Genomic DNA, 20511 nt, shown 5'->3' on the forward strand with positions numbered 1-20511 from the left:
GAGGGTGATACAGGCACTCAGGCATCCCCCCTAACAAAACAGAAGAGGAAAGGTACCCTTCAGCTGCCCCATGTGACATTTTACTTCTTTATTTTAATTAAAAATACATACACAGAAATAAATATGAAATCTGTATTAGCACATTTCAAATTTAATCAGAAATTAAGAAAGTGTATATGTTTAGAAATAATGATCTGCCCATCTGCATAAGGGACATTCAGAAAATTTGTAGTTAGACTTAGAAGCAGTTTGCTTTGTTTTTCAATATAGGACATCAACATCGATGTGCTTGGTCCATTGCAGCTGCAGTTTCATTATACCAGTCTTCCAGAAATTCTTGTCCTGTATGTTCAGAAACTCTTTGGCTGCTGTAGTCACCCTAATATATAATCATTAAACTCCTTCCACAGAGGTATTAATTCAGCTTGGCACTGTCTGCCTTATACCATAGATTCATAGATGTTAGGGTCGGAAGGGACCTCAATAGATCATCGAGTCCGACCCCCTGCATAGGCAGGAAAGAGTGCTGGGTCTAGATGACCCCAGCTAGATGCTTATCTAACCTCCTCTTGAAGACCCCCAGGGTAGGGGAGAGCACCACCTCCCTTGGGAGCCCGTTCCAGACCTTGGCCACTCGAACTGTGAAGAAGTTCTTCCTAATGTCCAATCTAAATCTACTCTCTGCTAGCTTGTGGCCATTATTTCTTGTAACCCCCGGGGGCGCCTTGGTGAATAAAACCTCACCAATTCCCTTCTGTGCCCCCGTGATGAACTTACAGGCAGCCACAAGGTCGCCTCTCAACCTTCTCTTGCGGAGGCTGAAAAGGTCCAGGTTCTCTAGTCTCTCCTCGTAGGGCTTGGTCTGCAAGCCCTTAACCGTACGAGTGGCCCTTCTCTGGACTCTCTCCAGGTTATCCGCATCCCTCTTGAAGTGCGGCACCCAGAATTGCACGCAGTACTCCAACTGCGGTCTGACCAGCGCCCGATAGAGGGGAAGTATCACCTCCTTGGATCTATTCGTCATGCATCTGCTGATGCACGATAAAGTGCCATTGGCTTTTCTGATGGCTTCGTCACACTGCCGACTCATGTTCATCTTGGAGTCCACTAGGACTCCAAGTTCCCTTTCCACTTCCGTGCCACCCAGCAGGTCATTCCCTAGGCTGTAGGTGTGCTGGACATTTTTCCTCCCTAGGTGCAGCACTTTGCATTTCTCCTTGTTGAACTGCATCCTGTTGTTTTCTTCCCACTTGTCCAACCTATCCAGGTCTGCCTGCAGCTGTTCCCTGCCCTCCGGCGTGTCCACTTCTCCCCATAGCTTTGTGTCATCTGCAAACTTGGACAGAGTACATTTGACTCCCTCGTCCAAGTCGCTGATGAAGACATTAAAGAGTATCGGTCCAAGGACCGAGCCCTGCGGGACCCCACTGCCCACACCCTTCTAGGTCGAAACCGACACATCCACCACGACTCTCTGGGTGCGACCCTCTAGCCAATTCGCCACCCACCGGACTGTGTAGTCATCCAAGTCACAGCCTCTTAACATGTTCACCAGTATGGGGTGGGATACCGTATCGAAGGCCTTTCTGAAGTCTAAGTATACGACATCCACCCCTCCTCCTGTGTCCAGGCGTTTCGTAACCTGGTCATAAAAAGAGACTAGATTGGTCAGGCACGATCTGCCTGCTATGAACCCGTGCTGGTTTCCCCTCAGCATTTGTCCTGCCGGGCTCTCGCAAATGTGAGCCTTGATAATTTTTTCAAAGATTTTGCCAAGGATGGAGGTGAGACTGACTGGCCTATAGTTGCCCGGGTTCTCCTTCCTCCCCTTCTTGAAAATGGGGACCACATTGGCCCTTTTCCAGTCCTCCGGGACTAGACCCGTGCACCACGAGCGTTCAAATATTCCCACCAGTGGCTGTGCATTGATGTCGGCCAGTGCCTTCAGCACCCTCGAATGGAGCTCATCCGGGCCTGCCGACTTAAAGGCATCCATTTTTTCCAAGTGACTCTGCACCATCTCAGGGTCTACACATGGAAGTCTGGCGCCTTGCTGCTGCCTCTCTACAACCCCAGTGAGAGACTTGTCGTGTCCCTCACTTAGGAACACTGAGGCAAAGAACTTGTTGAGGAGTTCAGCCTTGTCCCCCCTGTCCGTCACCAATTGTTTCTGCCCATTTAGCAGGGGTCCTATTCCTCCCTGGGCCTTCCTTTTACTCCCAATATATCTAAAAAACAATTTCTTGTTGTCCTTTACTTGGGATGCCATCCTCAGCTCCATGGTAGCTTTGGCCCATCTAACTGCCTCCCTACAAGCGCGAGCAGAGGAGTTATATTCGTCTTTGGTGATCTCTCCCTGTTTCCACTTTTTATGTGCTCCCCTTTTGGCCCTTAGGCTGCCCTGGATTTCTCTGGTCAGCCAGGGAAGCCTCCTGGCCCCTTTCCCTCTTTTTCCTCGCATCGGGATCGTCTCGCTTTGTGCCCGAAGGATCATTTCCTTAAGGCACAGCCACCCTTCCTGGGCTCCCATCTCTTCAAAACTCCTACTCTGCAGTGCATCCTTGACTAATCGCCTGAGTTCATTGAAATCAGCTTTCCTAAAGTCTAGCACTTTCACCCTACTAGTTACCTTACCCACTCGATGTTTTATGAAGAATTCTATTATTAGGTGATCACTGTCCCCCAGATGGTTACCGATCTGTAGGTCCCCTGCCATGTCATCCCCCATTGCCAATACCAGATCCAGTATGGCATTCCCCCTAGTGGGACCATGTGTCAAGTGGAGGTCCTGTACACAGGTTAGAAACCTGCGTGAACGGTGGGACTTTGCCGTCTGCGTCTCCCAGCAGATGTCTGGGTAGTTTAGGTCCCCCATGACTACCGCCTCTTTAGCTTTTATGGTCTCCAAGAGCTGCCCCAGCAGCCCCGCATCTATTTCTTCCCCTTGATGTGGGGGTCTGTAGCAGACCCCTACCACCAAATCCCTTTCTCCTTGCCCCCCGTATAACCTAACCCACAATCCTTCTACTTCCTCATCCTTCGATTCCGTTTTGATGAGGGTTGATGTATATTGCTCATTGACATAGAGCGCAACCCCTCCCCCTTTTTTCCCCACCCTGTCCTTTCTGTACAATCTATAGCCCTCAATATGTACCGCCCAGTCGTGGGACGAATCCCACCAGGTTTCCGTTAGCCCTACTAAGTCATAGGTGTTTTGTGCAAGCAGGAGCGCTAGTTCATCCTGCTTGTTCCCCATGCTCCTAGCATTAGTATATAGGCACTTGAGCCCTGCGACTGGTGCCTTTGCTGCCCCCCCGCTCTGAATCCCAAGGGGCCCCTTATTTCTTACCTTCTCGTTGCTTACCTGTGCTGTAATGCTGGCCGCCCCATGGCTTGCAGGTTCCCAATGTTCTCCTTCTTCAGGCTGGGCTGTCCTTGTGGGTGCCACATGGTTTGGTGGTCCACAGCTTCCCCCGCCCTCATCTTCCCCTCCCCCCGATGAGCCTAGTTTAAAGCCCGCCGGAGGAGATCCACCAACCTAGAAGAAAACACACGCTTACCTTTGGGGGACAGGTGAAGCCCATCCCAACTGAGCATGTCCGTCATCATAATGTGCGGGTCGTTGTCCAGGAAGCCGAAGCCTGCCTCGAGACACCACTGCCGAAGCCGCCAGTTAGTCTCTTTAATGCAGTTCTCGTGCCATCTTCCTCGTCCGCTCACTGGTAGGATGGAAGAGAATACTACCTGTGCACCGAACTCCCTCAGCATGCCGCCCAGAGCACTGTAGTCCGCCCTCAGGTGATTGGGGGTTCTCCTGGCCGCATCATTAGTACCCACATGGACTAGGACCATGGGGTAGTAATCGGTGGGCTTGATCCTGGCCTGGATTACTTCCGTCACATCCTGAATCTTTGCTCCGGGCAGGCAGTATACCTCTTGTGTTGAGGGGTCCTGGCGACAGATGGGCCCTTCCGTACCTGTCAGGATGGAGTCGCCTATGACGAGCACTCATCGCCTCCTCCTCTGGGTCCGCTTGGATCTCTTGACCTGTTCGGAGCGTGGAGAATGTGGTGTTGCTTCCTGCCCAAGGGTTTCCTCCTCTCCTTCCATCTCCTGCAGGGTTGCCAGGGCCTCGTACCTGTTCTCCAGTCGGACTGGAGGAACTGGTACCTGTTCGCTGCGAGCAGCTCCGGTCCTGGATGTGACCATCTGCCACTCTGCTGTGGAGGGCATTCCCCGGGCTGCTTCTTCCTTAGGTGCCTGGTCCTGCAGGGAAAAGAAATAGCCGTCAATTTCATCCTCTGCCTCCTTGATACCCCTCAGCCTGCTAACCTCCTCCCGGAGCTCCCTCACCTGCGCCTCCAGAGCCCTAAGATGGGCTCCTGCCGGACAGGTGTGGGGGTCCCCAATCTCCGCCCCCCCGACCCTGTTGGGGATCCCGCGCAGGCCAGGAGGTAGGGGGACATCAGCTCCCCCATGGGCTCGGTCTTGGTGGTGGCCTCAGACCAGGCCCAGGTGGGCTTGGCCCCCTGGGCAGAGGCCCTAGCAGCACTCCTCGTCGACACCATTCTATAAGCTTCTGTTTGTAGATCTGTGTGGTGTCTACGCCCTACCCTTACTGGAGTCTCTCTCCTGGCCTTTCCTGCCCGCCCGCTGGCGCAAACGCCTGCGCAAACGCCGGCACGCTCTTACAGAGCCAGTTAGATGAGGAAGCAGATCAAAATCATGTTTGATTGCTTTTTGGTCATTGCAATCTGGGATGTGTATAATGGTGGGAATTCAATGGAAGTTTAACATTTAGCTTCCATAGATTTGTTCTTAATGGGTTCACAAACACAGCAGTTCACTAGGATAGTACTCCATTGATGGTCTTTCCTAGGGGTGGATCCAGGGGATGGTGTACTAGTGCATTTGCACTCTTTGATTCCTAGTCCACCCAGAGTTTAAAGCCAACTTTCTGGCAGTGGCAGCAGCATTTCTAGTCAGGCAGTACTGAGCGAGCCATTTCATGGATTATTATCATCTGTCTGATCCCTTGTAAACTCTTCATTCCAAAGATATTAATGACCCTCTTCCTTTTAATGGTCCTGATGTTCTGCCAGTCATGCTATCTTTTGCTCTGCATTTCTGCTGCTGTTTGATGCTCCTGCTAATGAAGCTCCTATTTCACAGCCCACAGATTGTTTTCAGCTCATTCCGGTTAAATTATTTTTTTCCTTCAATCTAAAATTGAATAATACAGCTCTAGGCCCCTAGCATATTAGTAAAGTTTCTAGTTTATTTTTAACTGGAGAAAAGTATGGACTTCTTTTATATTTGATGATGCACCTCACCATCTGTACCCGCTTTTCAACGTTCTAGCTCCTCCCATGGTCTTGCTTGTCAAAAGGTAGTTAGTCATGATCATGTCCCAAAACCATGGCTATAACCATACCACCTTAAACTTCTTAGGAGATGGAGACTGTGTATTTCCTCTGCCTGCTCCTCTGTTTTGTCTTAGATTCAAAGTGGTGAGGGTATATGTCATCATGAGTTGCAGTCCTGCTCATGAATTTTTCTTGGTTTTCTTGAAATCACTCCAGAAGGTCCCTGTAAATATTAGGTTGTTCCTTTTCAGTTCAGATCTTGATGACACTTTTCTCATGTGTTGGTCTTCATTAAGGATGACATGCATGACCCAGTGTTGATGCTCACTGTTTCGGACATCTGCCTGACTGATCTTCTATCACTTGTGACCCTCTTATGCTGTGGTGGTCATGGTAGCTCCTTCCTCAGTGTTGGTTCTCCTTCAAATAAATGCAGATGTTCATTTTTTTTTTTTACCATGTGAAATCGTCTTCAAGTGTTGCCATCATACCCTTGTGGAATTCTTTGGAGGTCAGCCCTTTATTAAAAAGGTATCTGATCACCACTCTGATTTCTTTCTCATGTTTTTTTCAAATTTTGAGTGACTAAACTTCAACACATCCTCATACAAATTCTGCAAGATTAAAAAAAGGCTACTAACAAGAAATGTATAAATAGCAGTGTTTTGATCTGTGAAATCTGAACAGTAGTCCATCATTAAATGTCAGGATAGATACTTTCTGAATGTGCCTTGAACTTTGCATTTTCAGTTTTGATTACTTATATAGCATCATAAATGTGGATTTCCTGCATGGAAAAGATTGAACCATTGTACTCTAGCAATGTAGAATCACTCTGTTTTATATTTCAAAGATACTTGTATTGTTTAATTTTAGGATCTTGAAATCAATCTGTCCCTTTGTTGTATTTCCCAACCTGACAAACGAATTCTATTTGCTTACTTTTTCTTGATGATTAACGGTAATATGGAAACAATAAACATTTTGTAATGTCATTTTTTGACATTGCATGAAACTGTTGTGCATGCATTTAGTTTTTATAGCATTCATCAAAAGCCAGTATATTTGGTAGTTAATAGTTGGTGCTCTGCTTTGTATTCCCTCAGACTTTGGACTGTTTACCTCCACTGCCAATAGTTATTCAACATGGTAAATAAAACAAGCCCAGTAGTAATGGAATTTAGTATCCTATGGAAAGCTCAGTACACCATTTTTAAAATGTGTTTATGGCCATGTGATGATTTGGACCCCATATATTGCTGCCTATAAGCCAATTTGAATTGTTTTAGCATAGTTTAGTAAGGTATTGAATGTTATTATCCTGAATTTACTTTTGGAATTCACATAAACCATCATTTTGTGGCATAACCTCCTCCCAGTTTCCCTTTCACCCATATTGGTTAGTAGTTAAAGGACACCATGGAATTCAGTGTTCAAAGCACTTATTTTACGAGGGGAAATTGTAGGCACAGTTTGCCCATTTACTCCTGTGCTGCCAGACATAAATTGTGGGTAGGCTAGGTGAATGCAAAAATTCAGGTAATAACTCCACATGGGGTGCATCTACATATGTGCTTTATTTCAGAGTTGACTAATTAGCTCCACAGTAAAGTGTCACCATCTACACGTGTGCTGGTGCTGCAGCACAGTAAATGAATTAACTCTGCTGTAGGACAGTACTGTCTAGGACAAGTACTGTCCCATGGCAGAGAAATTTATGCCACCACAACACACGGGTTGACACTGATGGGACTGGCTGGGCATGGGGGTGCTACATGTGGGGGCTGCCTGCTGGTTAGCTCTGCACTGTAGCATCCTTTTGCCCCAGTCAACCCCGACACCCTGACCCGGAGCCCAGGGCTGACCCCTGAACCTGTGGCCAGCCTGGGACTGCTTCACCCCAGCTCTAACTGCTGCAGCCCCAGGCGCATGTGTATATGCATCTGGGAGCCACTGACTCCGGCACAAACTGTGCCAGAGTTTTTTGGTCTGTGCTAATTGCATGTGTAGATGCACCCTTTGTGCTCTTCTGCTGTTACCTCATTGGTTCTAATCCACCTCTAACAAGGGAAGACTCCTAATGAATTTGTGGTGAAATGTTGGTATGCAGCTTTAATATATTACTGCAGTTTCTAGGAGAGTTAAATCTATACACTTGTTCACCTTTCCTTCTCTATTCTCTTGATGTCAGATAGTCTGCTCAGTATGTTTCTCACTGGCAAACCATATCATTCAAAGCTCTAGACATAACAGATATCAGGGTCCCTTTTCAATACTTCTGTAGCTTCTGTTCCCTCATTTTGTGCAGTCAGAACAGCTAGCAACAAGATACATAGGATAAAGTGATTCAGATTCCCTTCCCTGGGACTGTGCTGTCTCCCACAGAAATTTATAAAATGGCAATTCTTTTTTCTTAAACCAGGTATATAGGATTTGTTCCTTCACTGTTAGATTTTGTTTCCCTGGTACACTTTTTATCTGTCACAGAGTCCTCTGTTCTCTTGAGTTTTGTCCAAGGATTGAAGAAGGATGTTCTTTTAAACTTACTTTTAAAGACGCAACACATCTTTTATAAATCTAAATCTCTTATAAGTTCTAGATTTCTTTTAAATTATTCTTATAATAATATTGTCAAAGCTCCTCTGAAGCCTGAAAATGTCTTGGTCTGTCCTTAAAGATAAAGAGAAGTGTCTAAAATATCTAAATTTATCACTCAGATCTCACAAATAAGTATGAGTGGATGTCTAATTTTATAGGTTCTCATGCTTCTTGAGAACATGCTTCGTGAGGGGACTTGCTTCAAAATCTCACTTTACAGGGCTAATGTGAGAGGCCACTAGGTGCACAGAAACCTAGGTGAAATTTAGTTTGGACTAAATTTACATAGCAGATTATTTCAGGAGTAATACCCCATTTCTGTCAAAACTTTACCTTCAGAAACTGAGTTTTCAGAGTAACATCTGACATCTTTTTCCACATATTCTCCTGACCAACTGTTTGACCTGCTGAGGAACAAAAAGCAGTTATTGAGGCCATTAACAAGGAGGAAATGTAATTCCCTCCCTTTACAGTTAAAGGACCTTCAGATTACCCAACATCTGTGAGCATTCCTGTTGATGCTTTCTAGAAGCCCACAAAGTGATTGTTTGGCTGCGTCAGCTTCTCTTGCTTTTCAGAGTTCAAGCATCCAGACTGGAAAGTATACACGTGGTCTCCTCCTTGCTTTCCCAAGACTGAGGAGTAACTCTCTCCTAAATGGAAGTTTCAGAGTGGGCCTTCATCTGGGTGACATCCATGTTGGATGAGGAAGGGGCAGGTAACTTGATATTAGCAGAGAAATGAAGTTGAACTGACTCATCCCAAAGATCAGCCAGTCCTTTCTTTAACATTCAAAAAATCATTAACTATAACATACTGCACCCTCCTTCATCTTTTGATACAGTAGTTTCTCTTTACATCTTGGAATAAAAGAGAGCCAATTTTGTGGAGAGCTGGGTATTTTGGAAAGTTCACTAGGCTGTGAAACAAAGAGAAACAATAACATGAGGTTCTAGTCTCTTGACGAGTCTGCATTACAGATGAGAATACTGAAATCCATCATTAATGTCATCCTTCCAAGACTTTATAAGGAGAAAATAAATCTCTTGAGATCTTATAAGATTGTGGAAGGTCACTAAAGACACCTTAGCTTCTGCTATAGTGGGAAGGATTATAAATTTGTAATTTCCATGTGGATAGAAATCAAGCTTCACTAAGGTGGACTGAAGAGAAGTTATTTCTTCCTTAAAATAAAAAGGAGGCCTACCTACAGTGACTGAATAACTGTTTCCTCCAGTCCCTTTACACCAAATGTTATGCAGAGTCAGAGAGCAGCTGCTGTCTGCCTTCAGGAACATAGTTTCTAGGGAACGAGGGGAAGATCAAATTACAGCCTTAAATTCCAGCATCTATAGCTTGTTCTAGTCATTGTGTGAGAAATATGTTTTGTTGTGTCTATGCCACCTCTGTGCCATTCTCAGAAACACTTATACACTCTGTGCCATTCTCAGAAACACTTATACACATGTCAACCAGCTCCCCAAAATGAAGGAACTATAGTTGCACCTACCAGGAGTGTGTTCAGCACACACCTGTTGTTCTGAGGTGTGTGCAGTGTTTTCTCAAGTGCTATCTGATTGCTGTCACTTTTTTGATATACAGGCTGCCACTATCGGTGTGTTCTGGAAGGCCAACTCTGGCAAGCCGTCTTCCAGATTCCAAAGGCGATGCAGAAAAACAGCTCAGATATATGTTAGGTGGCAAAAACTCAGAAAGGTTTATTGTCTTTGGACAGTACACCAGTTGGTCTGATTAACAGTCAGTCCACCTTAGTGAAGCTTGTCCTTGACAGGTAAAGACACCATACGTTATTCACGTTCCCCTAGGTTTTCTACGAGGAACAGTCTCTCAACCCCCTGCATTTGCGTGCCGCCCATTTTATATCAGTTCTTATCTCTCTTTGTTGAGAAGTTCATCTCTACTTGTCATTTGCAAAGTTTACTCACATATGCTTCATTTCTTGCTAACTGTCTCATTAGTGAGTTCTTATACACCTCATACACCTGGGCGGCCTCGAGGATGCTCCCACACCTACGTGCCTGGGCTCAGCAGCCAAGGGGACATGTGGGGACTCTACAGGGGGGTGTGGGATTTGCAGGAACACCCCCCTGCTCCCTCTTCCCCGGGGCAGCCCGAGCCTGAGCCCAAGCAGCAGGGGTCCCTCCCTCCTTGGGGCCCATGACTCATCACCCCCAGCGTGATGTCTGCAGGCACAGGGGGATGCGGGGAGGCGGGGGCAGCGCTGGCTTCCCACCCCAACAGCCACAGCAGCAGCGGCAGCAGCATCTCCCGCAGGCCTGGCCACAGCATCCCTCCGAGCCGGCATCCGCGCCCCCCGCGCCAACCCATCCGCTGCACTGCGACCTGCTCCAGCCCATGCGGCCGGCGGGGACCGGTGCAGGGTGGGGCCAGCATGCAAATGAGGAAGGGAGGGGCGGGGCTAGGAAAAGAAACCCTGCAGTGTGGGAGAGGGGAGGAGCTGGCATGCAAATAAGGAAGGGAGGGGTGGGGTGAGGAAGGGACACCATGAAATGAGGGGGGAGGGGAGGAGCTGCACCATGTTGGCAACGTCAAGCTGATGTGTGTGTGGGAACCTTGTCCCTTCCCCAGTGCTTCAGCAGCCATTAGGAAGCTGCTGAGGGGCTGGGGGAGGGACAAGGGGTGGGAACGAAAGTAAACAGTATTTACTTTCGTTTCCTGTCGCAGCACCACGGGCCTCAGAAAATGGCTTGGCGGCCCTTGGGCCATATGTTGCACAAGCCTGGCTTAGCATAACTATGGCCTAGCACAACCAGAACTCCTGTGATACCTGGTATCACTTTTAAATGCTCTGTCTCTGATGTACTTATTGACATGTGCCTGGCACCACTTTAAGGTGTGATGTGGATTTATTTCTGGGATTTGACAAAAGAAGAGCAGGAGTGAGTGAGTGTGTGTGGGGGGGGGTGTTCTTTAGGCAGCATTCACAGGAGTGATATAAAGGTGGTATAAAAGAGAGAAACAGAAACAAATAGTATATCTAAGTTACTAAATATAAGCACATCTCACTTAAGCCAAAATCCTAACTTGGCCCTTGGGCTAGTTAATCTTATACGTAATGCCTGTTTTTCCTGAAGCTTGCAATTGTAGCAGTTACTGCACATTTTATTCCTCAGAATTCTGTAGGTTAAAGGAATAATCAGGGTCAGCTGACTAAGCAGGTCTCACTTAAATCTAAGGAATGTCCACTGGACCATTCAGAACATCACTAGTTAGTTAAAAAGTCTTACTAACAAATCTATTTGCATTTAGATCTGGTAGGAAAATCACAAGGGTACTATACAAATGAGATGCACACAAATCAGTTCTGTTGTATATAAAAAGAATTCTCCTTTTACCTTCCAAAATAGATGGTTGCTCTTGAAATGAATAGTGTTTTATGCACTGCATTGTGGGTAATAACATGAGAAGACTCCATCCTTGTAAAAACTAAATTATCCCTTGTAGTCTCTGTTTACAAAGATGTTGCAACTGCATATAAACTGACTTCCTGGTTCCTCCTCCAAATGTTCCTTCCTGTAATGTGCACTTTGTCCAAATCTCATGCAGGTTTCTGTGGAAAAACCCTGGAAAAAAATAATTTTAAAAAGTCGGTCTGTATTTCCTCCCAATATGCTAGTAAGATTGTCCCTTGAGAGCTAAATTAAAGCTATTTCAGCAGTGCTGTGCTAATGATGGTTGTATCAAGCGAATGAACTGCAAATATCCCTTATGTGGATAACTCGTACGTCAATATTTCTTTTAAGAGATCGCACTCTTAAAGTATAGTATCAGAAATATCGCCATAGTCTTTGTGAATTGCTTGTCTTGTGTAAATCCACGTTCACATGCTGACCTGTCATTGGACATTTTCACAGGCTATTTTTTTATAATAAGGAAAGGAATGAACATGGAAGATAGGGGCTTTTAGGTAAAAATATTTTGTTGGACAGCATTCAAAGATGCAGAAAAAAATAAGTTTTTCAAGGAAGTTTTTGTTGTGTATAGAACAGTGCATGGGTAACTGGTGCCTCCCAAGTCTGGGGGGCCACCAGATCACCGATATGGGGGGGGGGGTGTCACCCACCTGCCGATTGCTGACCGGGGGAGTCCCGAGCAGCCGATTGCTGACCCAGCAGCAAAACTGGAAGTGAACTTCCTGCGGCACTTCTGGTTTCACAGCTGGAGCTTCCAGGGGGTGCATGGCCAATCTCAGGGGGTGCACATGCACCCACGTGCACCCCCTATGTATTGCCAGTGGGACAGTGGTTCTCAATCTCATCAGACTCAAGGCAGCCCCTGGAAAATGTCAGCTCTTAGCTTTCATTCATTTTTGAGTATGGAAAAATAATAACAGAGTCTTTCTTTTGTTAAGATCTCAGACCACAACAGATCAAATTGATTTTGACACTATGGATTCCTATTTGAAATCTCTGGATTTATCTTGTGAGTCATGTGTGTAAGTGTTTGCACACCTAACAGTATTGATATTGTGTGTCAGCTTGTGACACCCTTAGAGGGATCTTTTGGCATCCCAGGGTGCCACAGCACCTTCGTTGAGAATCACTGCTATAGAAATTTAAAGCTAAAAAAAGCAGATATTAAATGCTCAAGTGACTTTCTGAAGAAAATAAATTAGAGAAAAGATAAATTTGCATACAGATGTTAGTTCTAGAAATCTTCACAAAAAGGTGAAATGAAACTTTCTGTCGATGAATTTTTTGTTCATGAATTTTTCTCAGGAATTTCTTCGGTTCCTAAACCAACCTTCTCTGCTCTGTTCTCTTAGTTGAGGAAAGTTGCATCTGTTAAGGGCCTTTTGAAAACTGTAATCAATATTTGTATATCAGAGTGGTGGTAATCTTAATCAGTCTGTTCCTGTCCAACAGATTTAGTCCATTTAACCTGTTCATCAACTAAAACTGCTAAAGAAGATTTAGAGCCTGTCATACAGAAGTTGTTCATCCTAAATGATGAAAAAGAGACAGGTAAGACATAGATGTAGTATTATAAAATAATTTTACAAAAATGTAATTCAACCTTTGACCTAAAATGATTTCTATTTCTGCTGAACATCTAAATTTACTCTCAAGATCACAACTTGCAGTTACCTACTTCTGGTCTGCTGTTTGGGTAGCAGTGTTCCAAATGTAAAGGGACATCTTCAATATTTGAGAGTGAGTGAGGAAATATGATTAGATAGTTGCCGTTTCTACCTATTTCCTTAATCCTTTAAAGTTTCAGACATTCCTTTGTTCCAGCACTTTTCAATAAGTGGAGCTGGACTATGAAGATAAATGTCCAGAATGTAAAATGGAAGCTGAAAGCCTTTTCTGGTAGCTAGATGTCTGGCAAATGTTTCCTTGCATAAGTTAAATTAAAAAAGCAACGCAAAACAAAAAACATGAATGACAGACAGATATTGCTGAAACAAAAATGCAGTTCCAAATGCATTACTAGTATTCATTCTTACTTTGTGTTTAATTATTTCCATGATTTTAATACTGGCATACCTCCCAAGAGAAAAAAATATCACAATAAGCTAGTGTTCTGCTTTTCTTTCCAGTCCCCCCAGATGCAGTCTGGACCTTGTGTGCTTTCTTATTTCTTTCCTTTTGCTCTCTTCTCTGTTTCTGCTGCTTCTCACTTTTCTGGTCTTCATCTTTTTCTTCTGTCAGTCCTTTTATTTTTTGTTTCTACCTGGAGTTATATGAACGCTAATTTGAAGAAATGAATTATACACATCATCATGAATACCTGAGATTTCTAGCCCTCCTTATCTCTTGTAATGAGTTCCAAAGCTTTTGCCCTATTAAGAAAGCTCTGCCAGGTGCTTTCATGAGATTCACCCTTGAAGTAAATAATTTCATAGTTCCTGAACTACTGAGGTGCTGAGGAATGCAGATGTTGCAAAGGGGAGTGCTTTCTAGGGCTCTGTTTTGAGCCATTGTCACAGAACGCTTGAAATTTAGAAACCAAGACTTAAAATTTGTATCACATGAAGAGCCCATGTAGTGAATGGAAAGTAATGTGCTAGGCAACGTCTGCTGCTGCAAACTGAACCTATTAAATAAAGCTCTTTTAATGTTGGAATGTTAGTACTTAAATATGAGTTGCAATGTCTCTCTCTGAGAAGATCTCTTTGTTTCTATTGAGTTTTGACTTTGAACTAAAAAGTAGCTATTATGAACCATTTTCATACAGGCAACCCCTGCTTAGTGCTCTTAATTGGTTCCAGAAAAACCTAGCACTAAGCGAGACCACGCTAAGTGAAACCCATTTGCCCATAGGAATTAATGTAAATATAGGTAATTGGTTACTGCGGCTTCTTGCTGCCGCTTCTTGCCACTGCTGTCTCTCCCCATTAGTCCACTGGCCACTCCAGTCCTACGTGCCAGACAAGGCCTGCATTCCTGCTTCCTCACTCTGGGCTCTTGCCAGCCTTGGCCCCAGGCACCAGTGCAGGCCCGGCACTGATGCCCGTCCCCCGCACTTACTGCTTCTCAGTGCCGCCGCCTCTACCCACCCACCCGCTGGCCCCTTGTGCCAGCCTGGGCACTGGCACTCCTGCTGTCCTGCTCTGGGCATGGGCCCCCTGCCAGCCTGGGCCCCAGGCCCTGCACTCCTGCTGCCCCACCCTGGGTGCAGGCCCCCACTGGCCCTGGCCCTGGGCACTGTCACAGGCCCCGCACTCCTCGTTGCCATTGCTGCTTCAGCTGGTGAACTCAGGTGGTGGAGCATTCCACAGGAGCCGGGTGGATGTTTGTAGCCAGCCAGGAGCAGGAGGGTTAGCAGCGTCCCCGCCATGTACCCGCTCCCAGCTGGCTGCAAAACCACCCCCCCTCCCATGGGACGTTGTCTACCGCCCCCACCAGTCTGTATTCACCAGCTGTGCCTAGCTTCTTCCCACACCCCCATGCTCATGCCCACCCCCAACTTGCTGCCACTCGACACACTTGCTGCTGCTGCCACCATTGCTGCTTCTTCCTGCCAAAACTTGCTGATTCTACTGAGCGATATAGTGAAACTTGCTGAGCGCTCAGTGAAACCAGGTATCAATTTTAAATGAGCACTATAGCGAAATAGCGTTAAACAAAATCACGTTAAGCGGGGGCTGCCTGTAATCAACTATCATAGTTTAATAGCTTGCATAATAAGTATTCACCATCACACTTCATTCTTAACCTCCTGGAATTATAATTTTCCTGCATTAAGATCCAGTCTCTTTCATACTGAAAGGCTGCTTCTTCCTTGTTTTCTTTTTCGTCACTTCGTTTGTATACCAATATTAATCAAGTCTGTGTGCTATCAGCACCAGTTAGTTTTTCTGTTAGTACACATTTGTTGCAGGGTCTTTTTATAGAAGGCACTATCGATTATATAGTTAAAACAACAGATAGTTAAAGACCTTTCACTATAACCTACCATGACTACTTTTTTCAGCAGCCAAGATTCCTACAACCTTTTACAATGTTTTGTAAAGAGTTAATAATTAGTTTCTCATAATTTATTTTTACTACTGTTTTTTAATTCAGCTACTTCTGTAAATGGCATTAGTAAATAAATCAAAAAATCCTAATACAACCTCTGGCTTGGTTTAAGTAGCATGTGATTCTTTTCTGATATGCAGAAAAATCTCTGTGGTGCATCCCCCAGTTTTTATAAAAAATACTTTGAAAACTCACTTTTTATAAGATATGAAGAAAATTTAAACAGCTTAATTCTTTGGGCTTTAGAAGCAGATAGCTAAGGGACTATAAATAAAATTCATAAAGAGGAGGGGCTTTTACCTGTGTGGTATTCTCCTTTTATTTTGAAATTTATTTATTTTTTCTGATATGATTATATAATTGAGGTCCACAATGCTGTATATGACAGCTCTGAATTTAAAGATATCACTTGTACCATACATTTTTAAAAGCAATATTGTCTGCCTCTGATAGAATCAAGTAATAAGATAAAAAAATTTAAAAAAAACTTGGCCTGGAGCTTAGTAGCTTCCTATTTTTTAGGAGGGATTTTTATATTAATCTTAATGTTTAAAGTGATCCAGTTTTGAAGTGATATATTGTTTAGAAACTGACTGAAATTCTTTTGTAGGAACTCTGTGATCAGAGGGGTCCTCAGGTGCACTGAGGCACTGAAAAGCTAGTTTTCACTGACACATAGGCCTTTTTATCATCAGGATGAGGTAGTGGTCGTATTTTAATTAAAATGTCAGAACAAATACTGTTGGAGTTATTGAAAATGAATCACCAGATAAAGTGAGCACTGGGCCATGGCAGGTCAAAGAGGCAAAGTCACCTGGAGAAGAGGACTTCATTCATTTTCCTGCCTAAATGAGGAAGAAGTAACTTTTATGAAAATATGAACTTTTTAATATATTAAAGTGCATCTTGCTCTGTATTAAATCTCAGACGTTCGCAGGCTGAGTTTAATTCATATTTTTAAATCGTTAACATGTATTTTATTTTTAAATAAAATAGTTGACAGTCATAAAAATAATGTAGATTTATCCTTCCACTTGCTGTCTTGTATTCAGCTGCCTTTAAAATACTTGCTTGAGGTTTTCTGAATCTCAGCATTATCATCTGACATGCAAGTTTCTTCCTTACACAAATCTAACATAATTTTTTATGAGGAATAATGTTTTAATACAGGACAGTAATGCTGGCATCATTCATTTTAGAAGAGGGAGAATACCAAGAAAAAAGGAATGAATTTGCCTAAAAAAAATAGCATCTATCAGGATCAGTATTAGTATTATGCATTCTTCCATTGTAGTGCTGCACTGCTGAAATCTGTAATTCTACTATTTTGAGGTGTTCATACATGTTTGTATAGAATGTGTTCATAGGTGTTCCCAGAATGATGTAGGCTGCAAACAGATGTCACATCTGTCCTGGGAGAAAACAGTTTATCCCGGACAGTGTTCAGTTGTTCAAACGAACATTTGATATAATTTGCTTTTGAAATAAAGAGTATTCAAGGCAACATCAACTGGCGAGAAGGGTTGGAAAATGTATTGTACTTTACAACAGGTAGCTTCAGAATAAGGGAATTGACATAGTACATGTTGATGTGTGATAGGGTCTCTAAGTAAGCCAGGAATTATAAAGAATGTTATATTAATTTATGTTAACACAAAAACTTTATTCAAAAGTTAAAATTTGTAATAATCCATCAAGATCTATAACATAAATGGTTTCTAGAAACCATAATAATAATAATAATAGAGTAATAGTATAAGAATAATAGCATTACAAGTGCTATTAGTACATTTTAGTGCCTTTTAAAAATATATATTTATACTCTGTTACAGTAATTTCACGATAATAAATTTAACTTTTTTATTATGTTGAATTACCCAGATCTCTTATTATATTTTAACACTGGTCACTGAAAACTGCTCTTACTATTTAGAGTCTGAAAATGGAGGAGGATTGGAAAAGCCCAGAGTTCTTTGGGCAGTATACTTCAACATGAGGGATTCTGCAGGCATTGACAGAAATTCCTATGACAGTTTACCTCCAAATGTCTATATCTGTTCTGGACCAGACTGTGCTTTAGGAAATGACTATGCTGTCAAACAGGTAAGGGATGTCAATCTTTTAGCTTTGTGGTTCAGTATAAAGACCTAAAAAGTTACAGTACAGTACAAAACAAAGTGCATTGTCAATATAGCTTTCATGCTTCATAGATCTAGTAAGTCTTTAAAATTTCTAGAAAAAGGTTGAAAATTTGTGGGTGCACAGGAAAAGCAGCTAATATAGTATGATGTGAAAGAAGTCTGGGAAATTGAAGTGGGGAAAAAGCAAGGCACCATTCAAAAACAGTTGGGTAGAACACAGGGTTAAGAGACAAGGAAAGAAATATGAACATAGTGCAATATAAAAATAGAGGTAAATCTTCAACTTAATGGGAGGAGAGCAGAAAGGGAAGCTTTTGAATCAAGAAAGTGGATGTAGCTGGAAATGATTCTTTGGTACCAAGATATTTTGCTTTCTCAGAGGTGAGAGAGGAAGACCAAAATATATAGCCCTTGTTCACAAAGGAGATAGCCAGAGAACAGCCAGGTTTTCTGGAGTGAATTCTGTTTTTGTAATGAAACAGCACACATCAAGAAGGGTCAGAAAAATCAAAGCTAAAGTAAACTCTGTGGAGTAAGATTTCAAAGTACAGTGAGGCCGTAGTCACACAACATCTGTTACCTTTCTGTAAGGTAATTACAGCATGTGAATTTTCAGATAATTAGAAAGAAACAGGTTGAATAATCTAAAATGAATTTTGTAATCTCTTTTGATATAAACCCAACAGGCACCAAAACAATAATTAAATAAAGTATGTAATTTTAATACAAACTCATCCTAAAAGCCATAAATATCACAATAGTATAGCTGCTCCAGGGCATTAAACAACAGCCAAAATATTCAAGTACTGGCTACTTTTAAAATCACAGATGACCACACATTTAAAGGCTTTGGCAATATGAGAATCGCTCATATCACTTCTCATATGAGGAATTCATACCAAATATAATAAAATAGCACCTTAGTCTCTTCACATACTTGAAGTCATCCTCTACCAACATCATAAGCCTTAACTTGATCTTGGTCCTCAATATTTGGGCATCAGTATTGTATTCTATTAACTAAACCCCCACGTTAAATCACCAATGACTTGTCTGAGGCAGTAGGAGATATAAAATAGTGGTGTTCAACAAAATATAGGGCCACCCATTGCTTTGGTGGGGGGGAGGAGGACAGAACACAACCAGGTGGTACAATAGAAAGGTGGGGAAGTAACTTCAGCCTCTATTAACTTTAGGTTAAACAAAGTCACCTAAATACCCAAGGTGGAAGTGTAAAATGCCAATGAAGTACTCTTCTACTTCCTTTATGTATCTCTTTTTTGCTCTCTATATTATTGAGCAATTGAGTAATAAGGGATCGAGTGTCCCCATTTTGCTAAACCCAGAAAAGGAGGACTTTTCTGATGAGTTCTCTTTAAATGCCCATCTTGTAACAAAAGTGGGCAGTTGAGGCATGCATTGCAGTTGTTTCTATAGTAAGAACACCTTCATGCTAGAGTTGCTTCAGTGCTGGTGTGCACAAATGTTTTACACCCAGAATTTTTAAAGCTTTGTATGCCAAATTTTACCAGTTGCAGTTTTTTTATGACTAAGTCATAAACCCCTAAAAATAAGGAACTATAACAGAATGGCTGACACAGCCTGAACTATAGGGTCAGAGCACTATAATTAAGGGCTAATAGTACTCTTCACTTTGTTTTATAAGGCAATAATTTGCCTCCCAAGAGGATAAACTGAGAATAAAAGATTATAGAGAGAAAAATAGTGCAAGGCCATTAGTATAATAGCCCTGTTAAACTAAGAGTGATTTGTTTTAAAATGTATTATTAAACAATTAACATTTTAAACTGTGCAAATAAAAAACTACTTAGATATGTTTTTAAAACTAATCAGCATCATATTTACAGTACACTTCACCATGTGGCAAGCTGTGGCCTCGCTAAATCAATCTGTGTGTACTGCTGTGATTCATCATCCATTTCAGGATCATCTTTTCTTTTTCATTCTAATTCCATATCCTTATACATATAAATAATATCATAAATGAAAGCTACAGGTATTTGTAAATATAAAAATTCCAGTTGCTAATGTTTTTTCTCAGAAGGGCATTCAGGAGCTAAAAAGAACATAAGGAAAAGCATAAGTGGCTGAAGGGGTTGATTTGCAGAGAGAATCTGTGTAGTTCATCTAAGGAATTATTGGGTTTACCAGGGATGTTGTTTATATCTTTTACATGTTTATAAAAACCACAAACATAAAAAAGTATTTTAGTGAGAAACAGAGTTGTAACTTGAAGTAGGAATGGAGTAAATATAAGAAAGGGGAAATGTAGGCTGAATATAAGTCAAAATTTACTGAAAATGAGAAATCAAGCTGTGGACTAACCTTTCTAGGATCTGATAGAATGCTGTCTGACTTCTGGAGTAGATTCCTGTTGCCCTGTTTTAGTTGGTTTCCACTGACACTTCCATATTGGCAGTTCTTATAGATTTTTGTATTGTTGCTTTTCTCTTACCATGATTTTTTTGTAGATAACTTCATTGCCTAAAAAACAAAATTACATAAACCTTACTTTTTGAATTAGTTTTAATTTGCTAGATTGTCATAGTTATTGTGATCTGATATGATATTTTAATATTCTTTCTGATTTCAATTGAATGCATTTAACTCAAAAAAGGTGGGAGACCTGAAAACACTCTATGCTATTTAATTGTTCAGTTGCCATCAAAATTATGTTGTCATACATATCAGATAAGCTAAGGTGGATTTTAAAAGGTATTCATGGTTTCTCCTAAAATTCTGAGAGTGCAGATCAAGCACAGCATTTTGTTCTTTGGTTTGTTTGGCCCAGCCTAATCAGAAATAAATTATCCAATATTAGCTAAGTCTTTGGTTGTACCTAAGGTTTCATATTCTGTATAATTTACGTACTCTGTA

The 20511-nt window shown here is 42.5% G+C and overlaps 1 protein-coding gene across 1 annotated transcript in view; it reads left to right on the forward strand.

Annotated features, from left to right (window-relative positions):
- The window catches only part of CHM (CHM Rab escort protein), a 156439-nt gene that overhangs the window by 128821 nt on the left and 7107 nt on the right, over nt 1-20511 (forward strand). The window contains exons 13-14 of the mRNA XM_014607267.2: nt 12872-12970; nt 17406-17575. Coding sequence (XP_014462753.1) covers nt 12872-12970; nt 17406-17575 — 269 coding nt within the window. The remainder of the gene's footprint in view (nt 1-12871; nt 12971-17405; nt 17576-20511) is intronic.

This window comes from Alligator mississippiensis, chromosome 8 (genome assembly GCF_030867095.1).
Source record: "Alligator mississippiensis isolate rAllMis1 chromosome 8, rAllMis1, whole genome shotgun sequence".
NCBI classification, from domain to species: Eukaryota; Metazoa; Chordata; order Crocodylia; family Alligatoridae; genus Alligator; species Alligator mississippiensis.